The sequence below is a fragment of the Eleginops maclovinus genome, chromosome 8 (assembly GCF_036324505.1).
Source record: "Eleginops maclovinus isolate JMC-PN-2008 ecotype Puerto Natales chromosome 8, JC_Emac_rtc_rv5, whole genome shotgun sequence".
Classification (NCBI taxonomy): Eukaryota; Metazoa; Chordata; class Actinopteri; order Perciformes; family Eleginopidae; genus Eleginops; species Eleginops maclovinus.
In genome coordinates this window covers 2,710,599-2,729,581 of record NC_086356.1, presented here as the reverse complement: position 1 = coordinate 2,729,581, position 18,983 = coordinate 2,710,599, and the positions used below count along the sequence as shown (strand labels likewise).

General features: G+C 41.5%; 1 protein-coding gene across 4 annotated transcripts; it reads left to right on the top strand.

Annotated features, from left to right (window-relative positions):
• Positions 1-1,539: 1,539 nt before the first annotated feature.
• Positions 1,540-17,956, top strand: tpm2 (tropomyosin 2 (beta)). Of its 4 annotated transcripts, none has more exons than XM_063889313.1 (9): positions 1,540-1,852; positions 4,227-4,352; positions 8,095-8,228; positions 9,049-9,166; positions 10,080-10,150; positions 11,308-11,383; positions 13,101-13,163; positions 13,277-13,346; positions 17,225-17,956. In XM_063889313.1, exons 1-9 carry the CDS (start codon positions 1,739-1,741, stop codon positions 17,305-17,307), a joined length of 855 nt encoding a protein of 284 aa, XP_063745383.1. In that variant the 5' UTR covers positions 1,540-1,738; the 3' UTR covers positions 17,308-17,956. The 4 variants fall into 4 exon arrangements, with proteins under 4 accessions (XP_063745383.1, XP_063745382.1, XP_063745381.1 ...); XM_063889312.1 differs by lacking the exon at positions 17,225-17,956 and adding an exon at positions 15,238-15,592 and having other exon boundaries at positions 1,542-1,852; XM_063889311.1 differs by lacking the exon at positions 11,308-11,383 and adding an exon at positions 12,744-12,819 and having other exon boundaries at positions 1,544-1,852.
• Positions 17,957-18,983: the final 1,027 nt, after the last annotated feature.

Genomic DNA, 18,983 nt, shown 5'->3' with positions numbered 1-18,983 from the left:
GCTGTAGTTCCTTTATAGCCCAACATTAGCCGCCTTTAGCTTAGCGGTGGTGACATGATGTCATGTGACCATGCTGTAGTTCCTTTATAGCCCAACGTTAGCCGCCTTTAGCTTAGCGGTGGTGACGTGATGTCATGTGACCGTGCTGTAGTTCCTTTATAGCCCAACGTTAGCCACCTTTAGCTTAGCGGTGGTGATGTGAAGTCATGTGACCGTGCTGTAGTTCCTTTATAGCCCAACGTTAGCCACCTTTAGCTTAGCGGTGGTGACGTGATGTCATGTGACCGTGCTGTAGTTCCTTTATAGCCCAACGTTAGCCACCTTTAGCTTAGCGGTGGTGATGTGAAGTCATGTGACCGTGCTGTAGTTCCTTTATAGCCCAACGTTAGCCGCCTTTAGCTTAGCGGTGGTGACCTGAAGTCATGTGACCGTGCTGTAGTTCCTTTATAGCCCAACGTTAGCCGCCTTTAGCTTAGCGGTGGTGACCTGAAGTCATGTGACCGTGCTGTAGTTCCTTTATAGCCCGTGCTAACACACGATTAAACGAGACTACTAAACGTAAACACACCGAACATTCGCCACCTTTAGCTTAGCATAACGTTGCCATTTTTCTAAAACAAACCACCGGCCACAGAAGAGTCCTGTGGAGATCCTGGGTTCTCATAGTGTACAAAACCAAGGGCAGAAATAAATGGTATGTGAGTTATGTCCAGTGGTGGAATAAAATAAAGTACATGTACTCAAGTAGGCCTACTTTACCTGTACTTGTACTATTTCTACTCCACTTCATTTTACAAGCCAATTGTATGTTTTACTCCTATATATCCTTTAGTTATTGAGATTATTAGCTGATACTAAATATTAATCAAGTAATAAATAAACATATTGACATATAAGAGATATCCAGTAGCAGTATATAATAATGCAAATTACACCATAACAAGTACTTTTGCTATTGGTACTTTAAGTATATTTTAGTGACAATAATATTAATATTAATATAATATTTTGAATGCAGGACTCTAACTTTTAACATATATATATTTTAAAAACAATTTTCTTTCAACTCAGTCGTAAATCAGCATAATTATCAATCGTATTTTGCATGATTATTTCAGATTATTCATCTGAAAATGAACTGGTAACTACAAGAGTCAGATAAATGTAATGGAGTAGAAGCTTAAAGTACAATAAAATAAATATATATATATTCAAGTACAGTACAAGTAGCAGTAAATAAATACAGTCATTTAGATTCTTTGATCTGATATAATCACCTATGCTGAAGGAAGTCTGAATATTTCCCGAGTATGAAGAAAATGTAAACATCCATGAGTTGGTTATGAGTTCTGTCTCAGGTGGAGAGCTGACGCACCTGCCTGTGATTTACACACACACACACACACACACACACACACACACACACACACACACACACACACACACACACACACACACACACACACACACACACACACACACACACACACGCCAGACAACTCTCGCTGCCTAAATATGGACAGAGTCCTCGTGCGGATGCTCAGTGGGGGAAAAGTGTGGGGCTCGTGCAGCTGGTATTCCATCCTCAACTCTTCTCGAGCTGCTCACACAAGCCGCACGCGCGCTCCTGTCCACCTCCGTCCCTGTGCCGCAGACCCTACTGTCTCTGTCTGTCTCTGCCTCTGTCCGGACTTACTAACCCATTCTCCCGCTGCTGTGAGACACGACCTGAGGAACCATGGAGGCCATCAAGAAGAAGATGCAGATGCTGAAGCTGGATAAGGAGAACGCGATAGACCGGGCAGAGCAGGCTGAGGGGGACAAGAAGGGAGCAGAGGACAAATGCAAACAGGTAGAGACACACAGCTGACTTCCTCTACCCACAGTACAGACCATAATGCACCTATATCAAAGCACAGGCAGTCTGCTTATCACTTTATGTATCGGTACTTTTGATTCTAAATATGGTAAAATAAAAAAGTTTATCATGGAGAACTTTTTTAAAAACCGTTTCAAGAATAAAGCATTTAGAGCAAGAGAAGAACAATATTGAGCAAGAAAACAGACGGTTGATGTCTCCTTACTGCATACACCATGTCTCACATATTTGGTGTCATTAATCAAGTGTGTGTTCTTTAGCTCTCAGATCCATAACAAATCAAAAAGCCCAACAGTCTGATATTACTCAGAATATAGAGAAATGATCATTTATATGAATAATTACATTTAAAAAAGTTGTAAGTAAGAAATTGAATTTAGTCATTCTTCATATAATATCAGCTTTATGTCGAGAGGCGTTAGATATAAAAATCATGGGATCGTTAAATCTTCTAAGAGTAAATGTGCACCTGCATAAAACTCGTTTTTTTCTTAATTGATTCACTTTATTTACTCAACCCTTAATCAACTGTAAGTTTCATTTCCCAACATAGGGCTGTCTCCACATCACTGCACAGCTGTAAGATACTGTCTTAATTAATTTCCCATTGGTCTAATAGCAGTTAAATATAATTAAAATGGTTCTAAAATCTTGGGACTCATTAGGTGGCATATTGCTTCAGAGAAAAACTGTGAGATGGGATAGAGGGTCAAGAACTTGCTTTCAAATCCACAGCACCGACTGAGGTCACACAGCAGTTAATCCTCTCACGGCCCAGCAGCCTCACTGACTGGCTGTGGTGATGGGGGACATGTCAGGGAACATATGAGCAGTGTGTGGAAAGAATGTCATATGTGGACATCAATGCATTTAGGATTTCCAATGGATAGATGAATCAGAGCCTATAGTTGAAGCTAAACCACACAGTGATATTATTTTATGTGCTGCTCCACAGTGTCATTTACAGGCTTATAAAAGAATAGATGACAATCATTCCACCGTGCAACTGTCCACATAGCCCGTGTTCCCGGGGGATCCCAGCTCACGGCACAATCACTCCTCCCTGCCGAGCAGCATTAAATACTGGCATGTCTATTTCCGTGGCCCCTCTAAAGACCCCCACCTTCTTTGAATTGTTGCTCCTCTCAGAAAGACAGTCAAGGCTGTCGGGTTTGGGAGTTGCCACAATGTCGACTGTGGGATCAGGATCGTCCCGGTCTATTTGTGACTGAGAGGCCTTACATGGCTGCAGGCCGGAGGAGAAGTGATCCGGAGAGGACATTTGTTCCCGGGGACATTGTGCTCGGCCCACTTCACTGTCATTTACAATTGGCTTTTTATAGTTCTCCAAGCTGTTGTTGCAAATGGAAACACTCTTTGCGTATGAGTCACTGGGTAACAAAAGGCCTTGGGTCCGAAATGGATGGGGCTCATAAAGAAAGGAGCAACCTGCTTGTTGGATTAGGTCATCAATATAAAAATGTGCCTCTAAACTATCATAAGAGAGTCCCTAATCCTAACAATTCAGAGTCATGAACCTGGTAGAATGTATTACTCTTGTGAGTGATTGGTATTAGGTTTCCCATCATTATACAAGTCACTGTATATGATTTAGTGGCGGACAGATTTGGACTCCAGTCATACGTGACATGCCTGCGGTTCACTGCCATTTCAAGGCCTTGTTCAAAGGTGTATGGATATTTTTAAATCCTTTCTTCTTACCTTGGCCGCTGATCCACTCGCAAAAAGGTCACTAAATCACAAAGGTCTTCTAAAAGTGCAGATTGTTAAAGACAAAGTAGTAGAAGTGTTTAGGAAACAATGACATCATCGCCTTGCTTTGTGTGATGACCATTTCTCTGTGTTAAAGGAAAGGTCAGCAGGTTTGACAAAAGCATTAGGGATGATTCTATGGGATCTGTAAATATAGAATACAATCATTTAGTCCGGAGAAAATAAATGCTAACACACAAAGTCATTTTCAAAAGCAAAAATATTTGGATGAACTAGAAGGTTTATTTGTTTAAGGTAGAAAATGTATGGAAAAAACAGACTATCTCTGGACCTGTTGCATCCTTTTATTTATTTACTTTTTTTCCCGTAAAGACTGAAAAGGATGGATGGAGAATATTTCCCACCTGGTCCATGCTGCAGAAGATTCTTGTTCTAAATAAATTCAACATCCTTAATGGTTTCATGTGTAAAACAAGCTTTCCAACCATCATCTGACATGTTCTGGTTCTGTGTGTGTGTGTGTGTGTGTGTGTGTGTGTGTGTGTGTGTGTGTGTGTGTGTGTGTGTGTGTGTGTGTGTGTGTGTGTGTGTGTGTGTGTGTGTGTGTGTGTAGCTGGAGGAGGAGCTGCTGGGTCTGCAGAAGAAGCTGAAAGGAGTGGAGGATGAGCTGGACAAATACTCAGAGTCGCTGAAGGATGCCCAGGAGAAGCTGGAGCAGGCGGAGAAGAAGGCAACAGATGTGAGTGAAGGGAGCTGATGCCTCGGGTCACATTACTTAACTGACTATATTAAGACCACATTAACCTATTGTACTCAGCCCGGTCACATCCAAGCCCCCCCCCCCCCCCCCCACACACACACACACAGCAGCACAGGTGCCGTGTTGTTGACTTCATGAGCTGTCAGTGTTTCATATATCAACCTGTTTCCTTCGGGCGCTGCAGAAAAGTAGCTGCTTCCCTTGAGTTACTACCCCGTTGTAAATTTAGCCCATCAGTCATAATGAGCTACAAACCCTCAGTGCTAAGTCTTAGCTCCTCCTGTGTTTTAAAATATGCACAGTGCAGTTTGTCACTGTCCGTCAAACCCCCACATCTCACGTCCGGTAATCAGAACCTGTTTAATGTTGACCTTCAGGAGCACGACTTAAAGATGGTCGTGCTAAATCTCCACAGCATCATCATCAGCTCTGACACAGAGCTGCTCGCCGCTGACAGCAGCAGCACAGGCTGTATTAACTCTGTCATGGGGAGTATCAGATTCAACCAACATATCATAAAGCCTGTCAGCACCTCCGGGCGAATGCCATCTATTCTAACAGATCTGAGGAGCTTAGTGGAGAGGATTTGGTTTCTGGAGTCCTCGCTCGGCATCAGCCTGCAGAAGCTGCTGCTGCACTGACACTCATTCTGGAGAAAGAGAGATATATATACTTATTATACCACTGCTATGAGTATACTACACTACACTAAACATTCTCACAAACAGGGACATTGGGGACCAACACAGAGCAAAAACAAAAAACACAGGTTGGTAAGATTAAGAGGAAGAGGAATTTGCTTTGGTTTAAGTGGTGCATACAGAGACACAGAAGGCAGAATACGTTACCAAAAATGTAAATAAAAAAATAGAACAATTAAAAAAGCTAAAACTATTTCAACAAAAGAAAAAACAAGACAATATTTACACAAAATATGGTAATGTAGGAAACAGAGGTTAGTAAAATAACAACTTGTTTTTAATATATATATACCCCCAGATTCGTTCAGGACAAAAGTTTATCCTCTCTGAACTTTTTCTGTTGTTCTCTTTAATATTAATAGCTAATCTGGAGGTAATCTGGCCAATCTGGTAATCTGTATTTACTGTACTTACTGTAACATTGTTCAGGGAAATACAAAGAGGGAATTTCTTACTAAAAAGAATGTAAAATTCTTAACCGCTGACGCCTCATTTTTCATTATTTGCAAAGGCTTCTAATGTTGGAGTGTATAAAACATTGTTCAAGTAAGAAAAATGCTCTCAAACTTAATCAACTGCCTCGTCATTCTGCATTAAATAATCCTGGATAAGAGCCCTAAATAAACACTGCAAGTTAACAAACCATTTACGCCGCATACCTGGGATCTGGGGCTGACCCCAATAAAATGTCCACCCTGACTGGAAGTACCTCTAAGTTTATATTCAGAAAATACTCCAACGACCAGGGCCAATAATTCTGCATAGTAATGACATAACTGTCCATTAAGTACGAGTCCCAGCATTTATGACCAGTTAAAGTGCAGAGCGATGCAGAGAGAGAGAGGAGGTTACTGTGATGTGACCAAAGATGGAAAAAGAATCGAAGCAATGCAAGACTTGTTTATGCTGCGGCTGCTTACAGGAGTCTGCTGTTCACTCCAACTCATGCCTCAGGACATCACGTTTACACACTGAGAACCCAGCAGCAGGCATGATGGGAAAGTAGTTAGTGATGAAGTCCGAGAACATTTAGGGCCTGAGGGATTGTCCAGCCTAACAATATCAAATGAACTTTCATGATCTTTAAAGCTATACACGTCGAAGCCTCAGACCAGTTGATGCAGGATTTTATAAAACCCATGAACTGTTTTCTAAAAACAAAGTTCATAGACTGGAGTGGCTGTTACCATTGTCTTCAAATCAGGCTTTCTTCTCAACCATTTACCTGATAAACAGGAAGATGAGTTAGGAGAGACACCAGCTGTGTCAGCTTCTCCCCTCTGGGAGGCGCTGCAGAGCACAGCTGCACTGTGGGCTAAAACTACCAGACACAAGATCAGTTTATATCCACAGCCCAACACTGCTGAACAACATCCACTCACTCACATAGACGTTGTGCTCTTATACAGTATATTGGGTGTATTTATATAGGCTGCATTGGTGTACATGACCTCACATGTGTAGACATACTTTACCATAAAAGCTAGAACGAAGCTAGGGGGAATATTCAGTCACATCAGATCACTACATTTTCACTTGAGAGGACAAATTATTTGCAAATTCAGTTACTGTATAATACGAATGATATTATTTATATTTTTTGGCGCAAGGGTGATAACGTTTTACCCAAGTGATTCTCTCTCAATCTGTGAGACATGGTGTATGCAGTAAGGAGACATCAACCGTCTGTTTTCTTGCTCAATATTGTTCTTCTCTTGCTCTAAATGCTTTATTCTTGAAACGGTTTTTAAAAAAGTTCTCCATGATAAACTTTTTTATTTTACCATATTTAGAGTCAAAAGTACCGATACATAAAGTGGAGTACAACGCATGAAAGTGAAAAAAAAAACGATCTGAAAGTGAAAAAAGATACTCGAAATAATTGAATAAAAATATCAGAATCTAAAAGCATAACATCTGCAACTGAAAAATAGAATAACAAATATCAAAATATAAACAGAAGTAAAATGCGAAGAAAAAAAAATCACTAAACTGATTAAAAAATGATATTCAACCTGAAACAACTTTGCAAATACTTATTTATATTTTGAATACGTCATTGAGTTTAAAAAAAATTCAGGATCAAAACTTTGAAATACATCTTCTCTATAATCGCTTTATTTTGAAATTGTAACCGGAAAACCCGTCGCGTTGCCAAGGAAACGCAGTGACGCCTGTGGGAAGAAGCAGGTAGATAGTTAGTGGTGTTCAGAAACATCATGGCCACCTTCGCCTCTATGGACGCGGTGCGGAGGAAGATCCAGGGTCTGCAGCAGATAGCGTTCGAGGCGGAGGAGCAGGCCGAGATGCTGCAGCGCGAGGCGGACATGGAGAGGGGGGGCAGAGAGAGGGTAACACCGGAAGTTATGGAGCCCAACAACTCACCTCCACCTGTAGTCACTCTGAAGTTGAACGCAATATCGTGATACCACCTCTTAAATCTACCAACTACCTGGAGGCTAATATGCTACATGTAGAAAGGGGCTAATTGCATTTATACGCTAAAGGTCACCTGGCTAAACGTCATTACGTCATGTTTAACCCGGATGTAGCAGTTCCAATTAATATTAGCATACGTAAAGCTATCAATTACTGACAAATATGTTTCTCTGAAGATGTTAAATTATTCAATACACCCAATTTTTGTTATTTATCGGTTGTTTTTACAAGTTTTGCTTTTTTGTTTCTTTATTTTTAACTTTGTATAGATTATTTTACTTTACAAAACCAACTATTATAAGTCACGATCAGTAGTGTCTCAGTTTTGCGTGTCTATCTCAGCTTCAGGTAAAACATAGCTTATGTTATCTGTACCTGGACTGACTCGCATGTGAAGACTAAGATTTCTAAATCTGAAATGAGCTCTAGAAGCTGGCTATGTTTACGCTTTAGGATGCAAGAGTTCAATATAGATCGTTAATTGTCTTTCTGTGTGTGTGTGTGTGTGTGTGTGTGTGTGTGTGTGTGTGTGTGTGTGTGTGTGTGTGTGTGTGTGTGTGTGTGTGTGTGTGTGTGTGCAGGCTGAGGCAGAGGTGGCTTCTCTAAACAGGCGTATCCAGCTGGTGGAGGAGGAGTTGGACAGAGCTCAGGAGAGACTGGCAACGGCTCTGCAGAAGCTGGAGGAGGCGGAGAAGGCAGCAGACGAAAGCGAGAGGTGACCAGTTTCATGAGTTAGGAATGATTGAATAAGTCAGTTTGTATTTCAGTCAGCTGCGGGGTTGAACTGCGAGGGGGCGCCTCAATTAATAAGGGGGAATTCCCCGGAGTCTTGGAAAGCTGGGCATCAATGTGAGATTCAAATGCTGGTGCTACATTTTTCTTCAGTGGTGAATATTTTAGAAAATTAGCATTTATCAACCTACCACAAAGTCCCCACACAGACAGCTGAACACTTTGCCACGTTAGCATTTCAGCTTTTACTCAGAGGGGCGGCCCATTGATTACTCCCTGTGCCCACTCTGCTCATCAGGGTTAATCAGACGTCTGTTTTTACTGGAATTACAAAGACTCTCTCTTGGTAAAGTGTGATATTCAGGTTTAACAACTGCATAAACATATGCAAAAAACCAACATACGAGGGGTTAAATGGAAACATGCTGATCATTTTGATATTTTTATAGACAGTGGCATGTCTGGATCACCAGCTGGTCCACTATATACCAGCTCTGTGGTCCCTATATAGTCATTCAAAGAAGGGAATTTTGTTATGTAATATAATAGAAAACTGTAATTAAGGCCCTTGCATTTTTAAATATAAGTGACACACAACAATATGGAGCTGGTTGTATTTCAATATTCAAGTTCAAATTGTTTTTATTTAGCTCAATACCACAAATAACACTTTTTGTATCCGGGGAGCTTCACAGTGTACAGCATCCCGTCTGTACCTGACGGACACTGCCCGTAGAGAGGGCAGCATACTGAATATAATCTCACATTTGCTTCTGACTGACTGCTCACTCTTGTCCCTCCAGAGGCATGAAGGTCATAGAGAACAGAGCATCAAAAGACGAGGAGAAAATGGAGATCCAGGAGATGCAACTGAAGGAGGCCAAACACATCGCTGAGGAGGCCGACCGCAAATATGAAGAGGTGGGGGACTTTACATGATCCCACATTAATAACCCACACTCTGATGTAGCAAAGCTAGGGACTCAAATCACATTTCTATGTAAAGATAGTGCAAAAAACAGACGCAAATATGCAAAACGCTCCGCTCTGATGGATAACACCTGTTAACATTTGGTGGAGGAACTTGACTAGATTGAATATAGTACCTTGAGTATAAAGAGCATTCAGCGCTGTATGGAGTAAAGATCTGGACAGAGTATCAGTGCTCGGGATGATAAATGCTAAGAGTGAGTTTATAAACAAAGAGAAGATGATTGCTACATGACTTTGGAGTAGTCCGTTGAGCGTGTGCGGAGTGTGTGTTGAGCAGGCACGTGCAGGGGATGTTAGAGGGGCAGGGGCCTAAATTAATACATGGAGCAAGCTGGTGATTTTTGTTACTTTTAAATAAACATGTGTCTGGGTTTTTTTAACCAGCCCGGTCTTTACCTAGTCCTCCTCAATACTGCCGACAAAGATGCACTTCCTCTCCCGCCTCCATATTTTTCTTAGCACCTTCTATAAAAAGGCATCAGGCACAGAAACTACTACTATGTGCCAAAGAAATAGTTTAATATAATCCACATATCCTATAATACTAAGGCACACAACTCTTAAAGAAACACATATGCTTTAGGTAAGATGGATTAGACACAGGTTTATTTTTATTGTGTTGTTTTATGTTCGACAATGTTATTGATTTGTAAAAGTACATTGAAAAAGGGAAACGTGCCTGGTGCTGAGTGTGTGCTGAGTGTGTTCTCATTGTGTGCTAAGTCAGCCGAGTGTTTGCTGAGTGTATACTGAGTGTGTACTGAGTGTGTTCTGATTGTGTGCTTAGTGTGTTCTGATTGTGTGCTTAGTGTGTACTGAGTGTGTGTGCTTAATGCTGCAGGTTGCCCGTAAGCTGGTGATCCTGGAGGGGGATCTGGAGCGCTCAGAGGAGCGTGCTGAGGTGGCTGAGGCGTAAGTCAACACCGTCACACAAGAGCCACCGTGCATTATTCATGAGGCCATAGTAGAGGTCATGTGATCACTGCTATGGCAGCGTGTGGTGTAATATATTCCCTTGTTATTGATGAATTTCTCACGTAACACTAATGTAGTCCTCTGATGTTTGTATTGAAAGTGTAAGAGATGCATGGACTTGAATTAATGATGTTTTATCTACTAATTGTGTTTTGATTAATTGATTAATCATTTGGGTTATAAAGTGTAAACTTTTTTGAAAATGCCAATCACAAGTTCACATGGTTGTTTGACTCGTTCCATTATGTTAAAAATAATTAACAGAAAACCAGAAAGCCTTCTATAAACATGAATTTGCGTTTGGCATTTTACTTTATAATTACCTAAACGATTAAACAGTTATTCCTATAGGTGATTTATTTTCTATTGATCGTCTATGATTATTCATTTTGCAATAGTATTCCTGTAGCGCAGCACCCTGTACCATAGCACCCTGTAGCGCAGCACCCTGTACCATAGCACCCTGTACCATAGCACCCTGTAGCGCAGCACCCTGTACCATAGCACCCTGTACCATAGCACCCTGTACCATAGCACCCTGTACCATAGCACCCTGCAGCGCAGCACCCTGTATCATAGCACCCTGTAGCGCAGCACCCTGTACCATAGCACCCTGCAGCGCAGCACCCTGTACCATAGCACCCTGTAGCGCAGCACCCTGTACCATAGCACCCTGTACCATAGCACCCTGTACCATAGCACCCTGTACCATAGCACCCTGTAGCGCAGCACCCTGTACCATAGCACCCTGTAGCGTAGCACCCTGCGTCGTAGCACCCTGTAGCGTAGCACCCTGCGTCGTAGCACCCTGTACCATAGCACCCTGTAGCGCAGCACCATGTACCATAGCACCCTGTAGCGTAGCACCCTGCGTCGTAGCACCCTGTACCATAGCACCCTGTACTGTAGCACCCTGTAGCGGTGTGTGTATTACGAGCTGCAGGCCATAATGAATCCACTAAGGGGTGTGTGTTTTATGTAATGCATGTCCGATGCACCACCACTGCCTGTATGGGTTATTGTTTGTTGTTGTTTTATGGCTGCCCCGCCCACTGTCCAACTCTCACCCCCGACCTCCTGGACTAACCCGTCAGGCGAGTGAGGGAGCTGGAGGAGGAGCTCAGACTAATGGACCAGAATATGAAGTCCATGATGTGCGGAGAGGAAGAGGTACTTTCTGTACAAACTCCACTGAGGTCTCTCCCTGACCTGCAGCCTTCTGCTCCTCTGACCTGCAGCCCCCCCCTCCCCATCCTTCTCTGTGTTTCCGTCTCGCCTGCACTCAAGCATGTCCTCCAAAATGTATTTAAAGGATAAGGCTGGTGATATTCTATATTGGTGTCATGCAAAGACCAAAACCAACAATCAAACCAAGGGTGTTGCAATCCCATGTTCCCCAACAGACTGTGACTATGTTCAGTCATAGAGGGGTGCAGTATGACTTATTTAGGCTGACTGCTACTAAAGATGTTTGAAGTATAAATGCAAACACCAGAGGTAGAAAGCTAACGCTAGGCTGTAAATGCACTACATCAGGCTACATCACCACTGCTAAGCTAAAGGCGGCTAATGTTCGTCATGATGACGTTTAGTAGTCTCATTTCGACACTTGTTAGCTATCGCTGTTTCTATGTGAGTGGGGTGTTTACTGGGTTTTAGTGGGGTGTATTTTTTATGTCCGGAACAAAACGTGTACATCTCTTCAGCTTGTGTTAACCCAGATCTTATTTCAGGCAAGATCACGTTCTAAAAACTCAAAGACAAGGAACCTGAAGTGGTCAAATGCTACCTCGTTCCAGGGTTTTCGGACTCATCTCATTCCTGCACCACTCTATTCTTAAAAAATGGAGGTAAACTAAAGTGTTTGCAAACTCCTCGTCCTTTACAGCAGGTATTGTTGTAGTTGCTGATTTATATGAAGTGAATCTCAAGAACACTTTCATTCCATTTACATTTTTCAGAAAGGCTTATAAAAGAAGAAGTGTTGCAATGAGTCACAGAAGGCAGAGGAACAGTGACTGTACAGGAAATTATGTCATAATGAGTAGCAGAAACATCTGTTGCTCTGGCTGACAAGTGCCTTTATCACAGCGAAAACACACTGTGCTTTGCGTTTGATTTGATCAGACGCACACCCTGCTGCTCAACTACTCAGTAGGAGAACAAGTGGATAAATCTGGTGCTGGAAGTAGTTCCTCTTTTTGACTGATGTGAGCCGTTTACAGATTTCAGATTTCAGTAGGAACCAAAAGTCACAGATGGAGGAAGCATTCAGAAAGTTGTTGGTTTGGGTCTGCACATGGGACTTATGCAAAAATATAGAATAACAACAGACTTCTTTTGTTCATTTGTGATTATTCTATATCTTAATATTGACTGTAATCCGCCCAACCATGCCTGCCACGAGTCAGACTGACAAATATCGGAGCGGTCCTTCAAACAGGGTCTGAGCTCTCCTGCTTTTCCTACCTTTCACTTCTTCTTCTTCTTCTTCTGCTCTCGCTTCCCCCCTCTCCTTTACCCTGCTCAGTAAATCAGGTGACCTTGAGGAAGAGTTGAAAAATGTCACCAACAACTTGAAGTCTCTGGAAGCCCAGGCTGAGAAGGTACGGTAGCAGCCGAGGGCCGTTCAGCCAATCAGAGCCCAGCTAATGAAGCTAACTCTCACGCAAACACACACAAACACTGTCCCTTTACCACACACATAGTTTTATTTAAAATACTTTAAGTTAGATAAAAAGTGTTGTACCTTTTGTGCCTCTCATATCTCAGAATGACATATTGAAGGAGTGTATTGTTCATCTGTGGTCTCATTTTGGTAATAATCACTGGAGTTAAAATGCATTTCAGCGCCGCTTTGCTAACCCCTTTTATGTTTGGATTTTAGTACTCACAAAAGGAGGACAAATATGAAGAAGAAATCAAAGTTCTTACTGACAAACTGAAAGAGGTGAGATTTGTATGACTGTTTCTGTTCATCATGACTCACTGTAGACTGAATGAAGTGTGGAGATATTATCTGAGTGTGTGCACGGGATCACATTGTGCTGCTGTGTGTCGCAGGCGGAGACCCGTGCAGAGTTTGCCGAGAGGTCTGTGGCCAAGCTGGAGAAAACCATCGACGATTTGGAAGGTATATATAACCCTCACCTGAGCTCTGTGCCTCTGACAACACCCTCATGGCTGCACTGAACCATGAGAGTGTTTCAGACAGCTTCAGTAACTCCACTTCTGCTGTGGACGTGAACTGATGACTGGGTTTGCTGTGTTGTGCAGTTTTGTGATTGGAAGGACTGAATCACCTCTGTCGAAATCAATGCATTTGCCTGGTTGTGCAACATGAGAATCGACTCATTCTCAAGTTGTAAATATGCAGCAGTTATCCCTTCTAACTTCATCTTAACCCTCTCAGCCTAACAGAGGAGGAAAGTATGTTTTACATTTAAGCTTGACAACATAGAAATGCAGTCAGTGGCGGGGTCTCCAACGTCCAAGATCTCATTTATCCAGATCCTGAAGTCAAAGGCAACAGGCCCTGCTGTTTTAGTCTGGTTAATATTTTCATATTTTGTCAGGAACAAAATAAAACATCATGAAGAAACAAATACAGGCCTCAAGCTTGGAGAGAGCTCTGCCCCCTGCGGTTTAGGCAGTGCTGGACGAAGTATTCAGTACACTTACACATTGTAAAATTAGTATTTTTCAAGTAAAAGCTGCTTTGAAAATGTTACTTGAGTAAAAGTTGGTATTTGAGCATAATGTACTTCAAGTCTTAGATATAAAAGTTTGTTTATTTCATGAATTAGCTATGCATAGTTCACTTACAAACTAGAAGCTGTGCAAAATGCAAAATATTGAACTGTTCAACGTTTACTTCCAGTGGCGGACATTAGCTAAATATCAGATTTTCTTCAGACATCTATGTCAGAGATATAGAAAAAGCACACGCTGTGCACATGTGTGGTTTCCACAAGGTGTCACATCCATCATAGCTTTCAGAGGGTTACTTGAATTAATTTATAATCTCATTAACAATTTGATATCTGATCTAGAAGGGTTGGGCATGGGGATGCAGTTGTCTCTGGTGTGTCTCAGAGTAATTCATTAACATCACTGAGTGACCTGTGAGGTTTGTGTGCATTGAAATCCAGTCTGTAGAGATCTGGGGGAACATCATACATTTACTCAGTGAGCTTCAGCTGATATTAAACAGATGGGTGGGATGTTTCGGAGTGGGGTTACAGGAAGTTCTTAATCACAATCAATGTATAGTCGGCATGTCCCCAGTTTGGAGAAGCAGAAGCAAAGCCGTGTTCTGCTGTGTATCGGTTAATGTATTTCAGGTCCACATAAAAAAAATGCAATAGCAGATTAAATGAATCGCTATATTTAGAACCTTGTCCCCGTGTTACCGCAGTTTGACAGACATTTTATGGATGGGGAAGTGAAGCGGTTGTCTGGCCTCTCACCAAAGCCACCACACTGCTGTATTGTCCCACAATTTAAAGATAATTAGAATGCAATATACTTAAGACCTAAAAATAAATAATGCAAATGAATGGTGCAAGGGACACAATGGTGCAAGCATAATGCATGAATAAGTGGACTTTATGCAAGTGAAATAAGATCAAATCAGAATGTGGAATAAAAAACGGGGTATTGTAGTCATTTATAAATGTGTGGTTTCACCAAAGAGCTAACCAAAGTTGCGCAATAACTCAGACTAACTTGATTGTTTCAGCGGGGCGTTTGTTTTAGCTCTCTGAAAAACAAAACTGCATGAGGTCCACTGGATAAGTACCTCATTCAACTCCACTTTAGCACATGTGAAATACCTCCTCATACCTCTCATTCAGTTATTTATTTATTTACCAGTTTTCATTAATTTCGTTTATTTTTCTGTTTCCTTTCCCTTCACCTCATTCTGTTTCTGTTCTGTGCATCTGTCTGCTCCGCCCCCTCGTCCTCGTCCTTGTGTGCGTGTGTGTGTGTGTGTCCTCCTCCTCCTCCTCCTCCTCCTCCAGATGAAGTGTATGCTCAGAAGCTGAAGGGCAAGGCTCTCAGCGAGGAGCTGGACCTGGCCCTGAACGACATGACTACACTGTAGCGGCTCTCACTTCCTCTCTGCTCTCACTTCCTGTCTGAACTCTTCTCCGCCTGCTTGCTGTTGTCTTGTTCCATTCCACAGTGGTATCACGGTCTAGAAGATTCTAGAAAATGCAATGTGCCAAATCCACCCCCCCTCCTTTCAGTGTTGCACCGCACTAGTCTATGTACAGAGAGTTAAGTTATCGCTCACCCAGTCTCTGCTGAGTTAATGTCCTCTCTTTATTCAATATCCATGTCCCCCCCCCCTCTGTAATAAATCTATTAAAGCTCTCTTGACTTTTCTGTCTCCTTCCAGTCTGGTCTTCTTTCTCCTTTGTTTACTTCTTATATGTGAAGGTTCCTTATTTGGCTTTTTGGAGTTTTTCTCTTTCCTGTAGTGTGTTATATGGGCTTTAGTGCATGTAAATGGTCTGCAGAGGCTCAAATCCCTGTGTTCCCTCCATTGGACTCCTTTGTTTACTTCTGTAACATAGTGACATCACTATCTTATACTCGTGCTTCTACTGGTTAGCGCTCCGACATGTTCTACGTGATAGACTAAGGGGCGGGACATCTCTAGGCTGTTGATCAATCACAACAGAGCCGGCCAGCTAACCAATCAGAGCAGACTGGGCTCTGGTTTCAGACAGAGGGTGAAAGGAGGTGCTGCAGCACAGGCAGTATGAGAAATATAAAGAGCTTTCTGAACATTAAAGCAGGGAGACTTGTCCCAGCAGAGGCACTACATGCAAATATGAAACTAAAAATGAACAGAATAGGTTCCTCTTTAACATTTCTAAGCAACGTATGAATCCTAAACAACTGCATCGTATCACTGCCTAATGATGTATTTAATCATCATAGTATTTGACACATTTTCATGCATATGTAGAACACATCACTTCTAGAATTCACTCACTGAGTTTCTAAATTAAAGAAATACCCTTTACCTGAAGTTACCTGAGTTCTAGCTGATTGTAAAACAGTATGAGTGTAATAACGATCCGTCTACACGACCTGCTAACAAAACCATCAGGGAGACGATGGGGTGTTTTTATAAAGTTATTCAATCACTTGTCTTCAGGTACAGTCCCCTTCAACGTCAGATCAAACCATCCACACAGGATTGGGAGGGTTATTTAAATAGTACCTGTAAATAAATGTAATCACTAACTTAATCTAAGTATCACAATCCAAAAAGGAATGAATCCTGATTCTTTACTTTTGGATTACCGCAATAGCAAATGCAGTGTAAATAAATAAAGAGAACCTAAATATCAATCGGATGTTTTTTACTCTATTATTTAAGAACAACAGAACAATGCGACCTAAAAAAAAAGAGGATTTAAGGATCGAAAATGATTTTATTTATAGGAAAACCTTTCAATAAGCCAGGCAGTACACCAACACTGAGCACATACTACAGTTGGTAAAACAGATCAAGTCAACATGGACTTAATAAACTCTCAAATTGATGGTCTCTATTTTACCTTTTGCCCATTTTGGTAAGTGACTCCACTTTCAATGAATGTTTTATGACTGCTTTTCTTCGTTTGATGTCCCTTATTGAGTTTTGGATCATTACTGAAAGACTAAGCTTTATGCAACTTTTTATTTAACAATTATGATTGTATTTTTACAGCAGACGTATTTGTTAAATGATCAATTGTTATATTATTAATACTGCGAAATTATCATTGCATGCAACCCCAGTGTACCAAACGCTAAATGACTTCCTGGGAAATAATAAGAAAATGATTAGAGTTTTGTAGAAAAAGTGTTGTGGATCTCCTGATTAGATTCTCCAGCAGATTGAGCTTATGGTCTCTCTGCAAACCCTTATATGGTGCAGAAACTCTGTGTTGGTCTATAGGACGCGTCTCCAGGTCCAAACTCACCTGTGCCTTTGTTCCACTCCTCCAGAGAAACTGGCCCAGGCCAAAGAGGAGAACCTGGACATGCACCAGGTGTTGGACCAAACCCTTCTGGAGCTCAACAATCTATAGAGCCCTCCTCAGAGCTCCCAGCGCTCATCGGATGTGAGGATTGGTTCAGAAGTGGATCTACGGAGCCCCTATCAAGTGCAAACTAAGAGCTATTTAGTGTGCATTAGAAACTGTTGCAGGAAGGATCCGGATCAAGTTATTGTGTGCACGAGGAAGTCATAGAAACAACAACATCAAGAGCCACGGTTGTTAGTTCTGCTAAAGATCCAGAGCTCACGTTTATATTGTCATCCTTTAAGAGAAATGATCAAAACAAGGTCCATGCTGCTGCACACAAAGGACGTTTCTCCTTCACCCAACAGTTTCTGATGTGCACATATTTTTTGTCTTTCTATTGGTTGATAAAGTGTGATACAGAAATGTCAAAGATATGTTTAAAACAACTCTCATCTGACCTACCGTACCGATTTCAGGGCAACACAATTTGTATTATGTTAAAAAAAACACACATTTTAGTTTGTTATTTAGGTCATTGTTAGGCAGTTTTAGGCATTTAAAAAGTTAACATTAGAGTTATTTCCAGAACACTACAAAGTAGAGGACCTGTGTGTGAGACTGGTTTTACGTGTTAAACGCTGAGTTGAATAAAGAGTTGGGAGCTGCAATACTGACATCTAACTGAATAAAGGTTTTATATCTTGTACAACAATGAGTGAATTCCTGAAATGCTAAGTTTCAGTATGTTATGAATCATCTTGCACATGTTGCACTTTGAAGTCATTGAAATGTCATACTTTACATGTAAAACTTCTGGTTTGCTATCCGCTCTGAAAGAAGGTTATACTCCAGTGTTCAAAGTTCAAGTACAAAAAAAAACCCAAAAGGAAAACAGGCTCTACTTACAGAAGAGAAAGGAGCACAGATACAAAAACCAAAGCCAGCAAACAAGGTAAAGGGCTAAGCTAACTCGTAGTCCAGGGCGAAAACATGCCAAAGTCCAAAGCTTGAGCAGAAGTCACGTACTGGCAGGCTGCAGTATTTAATACAGGAAAGAGAAGACGCATGGCACAAAGACAATCTGGCAGTGAACTGGGGGAAGTAGAACTGTTTAGTAGTCAGAGGGGAGCAGGTGAATGGAAATGACAAACAACTGGAGAACTTTTACTGATGGGAGAGAAGGCAAAGGTTGTCAAACTATGATCCACACACACTAACACGTCATCGGTTGCACTGAAGGTCTTTGCATTGTTTCTCTGTCTTCCTGGGAATTATAGAAACCCTGATTCGCATGAGACTTGGTAAAAGGGTGTAGCGTGGGGGGGAGGAAGAACCCGTTGGATAGTTGCTGATACAAATCCCAGAACAGATACATGAACTATATTTCCCCATTTAAAGAAATTGCAGCATAGCAGGTGTATTTTTAGCACTTGTTATTGTAGATAATAAAAGAGCAGCAAGCCAAGCACTTCCAGTTTCCTTTAAAATAAATGTACCATCTCTAAAAATATATACAAAAAACATAACACAAGATAAATTAAACATTAACAATAAAAAGTGACTGAGCAATCTCAGGTTTTAAGAAAAAGGACCACGGTCAGTGATAGCATATGTGTCACTGCATGTTCAAATAAGAGAGTCAAACATTTAATCAACGACAAAGAGGCTGAAATATTAGGCTGAATGACATGAATGAATCCAGTGAAACATTAGAAGTGGTCAAGCCAACAGTTTGGACC